The sequence below is a fragment of the Gastrolobium bilobum genome, unplaced genomic scaffold (genome assembly GCF_033153095.1).
Source record: "Gastrolobium bilobum isolate Gb01-03AN ecotype WA unplaced genomic scaffold, APGP_CSIRO_Gbil_v1 utg175223, whole genome shotgun sequence".
NCBI classification, from domain to species: domain Eukaryota; kingdom Viridiplantae; phylum Streptophyta; class Magnoliopsida; order Fabales; family Fabaceae; genus Gastrolobium; species Gastrolobium bilobum.
The window spans coordinates 217-3,006 of NW_026899462.1; the positions used below are offsets into that span (position 1 = coordinate 217).

Sequence of the window (2,790 nt, forward strand, 5' to 3'; positions counted from 1 at the left end):
CATATGATTTCCGTATCTTCTGTGATAACCTATAACAAAAATTAACAACGAAAAACGGAAAAGAAAAACAAAAAATCTCTAACAAATTTTCGCATAAAAAGGAAATTGCAATTTAGACTATTATAGTTGAGTTATAAACTATCAACTGCCATCAAGTTGTTGTTCCTATAAATAACTATAGAGAGTTGTTTAAGGGCTTGCATTGTCGCATACCCAGGTTGATCATCAAATTTTGTCCAAACCACTTAATTACGGTAAAAACAACTTTGCGTGGAATTGGCATCAAGTTACGCCAGCTATGCTATTGCAGAGTTCTACTATAAAAGTAGCGGACAAGACCTCCATATGTACACAAAATTGTCTCCAACCGCTATTTCACAATTTCAAAAGCTGCTTGGAATTTCGGGGAAGACCAAATCTCTACCATGGTCATTCCCTCCTCTTCTTCTCGTGTGGTATGCAATTCCTGTCATCCAATTTTTGAGCATATATAAGTTTGAACCTTGAATTGTTTATTATAAGGTTACATGACATAATAACATTAGAATATAAACTTTATTCGTAAATAAAATATGTGATAATTATTAATGGTTTACGTATGCACAGGTGAACATGAGGTTTATGTTTAAAACCTTGATGCTTTCCTCATCAATACTAGTGTCTCTATCGAGCACGGCGTACTCATCCTATGTACTGGATCCCAAAACACACATCAAGTCAGCAACTTTTGTGTCTGGAAAGTTTGAAATGAGACCAGGATCAGTTGTGGAGACACAATTGATAGATATTGATTTTCCAAGAGGTCATGTTGGTATTAAGAGTTTCGATGCTGAACTAATTGATGAAGAAGGGAATCCTGTACCTTTGTATGAAACTTACCTCCATCATTGGTTTGCTTTAAGATACTTTGACGACCCAAAATCAACTAAGAGTCTTCTTGAAAGAGCCATTTTCGTGAGAAACCAAGGCACATGCCAAGGTCCTGTTCTTCCACATTATTGGGGCTTTGGGGGTGAATCACGAGGAACAACCTCAAACATTCCAGATCCTTTTGCAATAGAGGTAGGAAACCCTGCAAAACTTCCTAATGGGTTTGAAGACAAATGGTTCTTCAATATCATGGCCATTGATACACGTGGCGTACAAGATAGGAAAGGTTGCTCCGAATGCAGATGTGACCTTATGAATATCACAAAGAATTTCTTTAGTACCGCAAAGGATGTTGATGGCAAACCATTGAACCCTGATTATAAGGGAGGAATCTTTTGTTGCACTGACAAGTTACAGTGCAAATTGAGAGAGGGATTTCAGGCCCCAACGAGAAGGCTTGCCCTAAGATACAAAATAAGGTGGGTTGATTGGGACAAATTCCAAGTCCCTGTTAAGGTTTACATACTTGATTCCACCGATAAGGTAATGTCGAATGGCTCCAAAACAATCCACGGGTGCAAGGTAAATAACTTATGAATATACACTTAATTTTTAACTACACTTTTCAATGTTAATTGAATTCCAAAAAATTTGTTAATTTTTTGGGATTACGTGAGTATTAAAGATTTTCGATTTGTTATAGGTTGAATATACTATTCCGGAAAATGGTAATAACAACTCCCCTCATGTCCAAAAAACAAACATCCCAATGGAAAAAGGTGGTTATCTCATCTATGGCGTTGCTCATATGCATAGCGGTGTTGTTAATGCAACTTTATACGGAAAGGTGAAGTTCAATATTCGCCATCACTCTCATGATAGATTGGTTTATTGATTTTTGTGTGCTTGATATGTATTAAAGACATAAATTTTCTTTATAATCAATAAAATTGTAGGAAGACATATATTTTATTGTGTCTTCACTTCTAAAATTTATGTAATTTTATTAAATTAGGATGGAAGGACTTTGTGTACTTCAACACCAAAATATGGAACGGGAAAGGAAGCAGGCAATGAAGAAGGTTACGCGGTTGGAATGTCTGTTTGTTATCCACAACCAGGTACTGTCAAGATTAACGATGGTGAAACTTTGACCATAGAATCAATATACAAAAACGAATTTACCACCGGAGCTATGGGGCTATTCTACATCTATTTGGCAGAACGACTATCGCAAGATGCATAGACATCGTAATTACTTTTATCTACATATTGAATAATGTAGATCTTCTTTGTTGCATGTGCAATTAAGTGAACGATCATATTATTTCAATCGGAAATATTGTTCTATAAAATAAAGATTCATTTTTTGTACGTTCTATGCTATTGTTGTAAACATTATATTAGTCTCTTTGTCATATAACATTATTGCTACAATTACTTAAAATGTTTCTAATAATTAATTTAACTTTCTTTGCAATCTCATTACATTAATTATTTGAATTTTTTTTAATCAATATTACTTTAAGGTGGTGATAATTACTTGCCAATTTGTTAGCAACTACTCACTAATTTTCTTTTTTGTTTATATACACTACTATTAAAGTCAACATTGTTTCTTATTTTCCATTAGCATTTTGGTAAACATGGTTCCAAATTTAAAATATAGTATTATCCGGAAGATATTGAAAATCAAGTACAGAATCGGTGTTCGAAAAAGGTGGTTGTATCATCAATGGCACTGCTCATGTAAAGAAAGAATGACTAAACAATAACACAAGAGAGGTGTGAATTGTGTTTTCAAAAAATTTCGCTTTAAACAAAAGAAAATCAAAAACCCCTACTTAAGAAAGTATGCAAGAACAAATTAATTCAATTAACAAATGTTCCCTAATCCCTAAAACAAATTCAAGAACAATG

At 33.9% G+C, this 2,790-nt stretch overlaps 1 protein-coding gene across 1 annotated transcript; it reads left to right on the forward strand.

The window, feature by feature from the left end:
* Positions 1 to 425: 425 nt before the first annotated feature.
* On the forward strand, positions 426 to 2,116 carry LOC133290549 (uncharacterized). Its single transcript, XM_061488646.1, has 4 exons — positions 426 to 455; positions 607 to 1,452; positions 1,574 to 1,717; positions 1,886 to 2,116. Exons 1-4 carry the CDS (start codon positions 426 to 428, stop codon positions 2,114 to 2,116), a joined length of 1,251 nt encoding a protein of 416 aa, XP_061344630.1.
* The last annotated feature ends 674 nt before the right edge of the window (positions 2,117 to 2,790 follow it).

What these genes read in the sequence shown, in the direction of transcription:
- LOC133290549 (XM_061488646.1), top strand. Translation starts at nt 426, where the DNA reads ATGGTCATTCCCTCCTCTTCTTCTCGTGTG. An exon ending in CCTCCTCTTCTTCTCGTGTG is followed by an intron (nt 456 to 606) that starts GTATGCAATTCC and finishes ACGTATGCACAG; the next exon opens with GTGAACATGAGGTTTATGTT. An exon ending in ATGCAACTTTATACGGAAAG is followed by an intron (nt 1,718 to 1,885) that starts GTGAAGTTCAAT and finishes TTATTAAATTAG; the next exon opens with GATGGAAGGACTTTGTGTAC.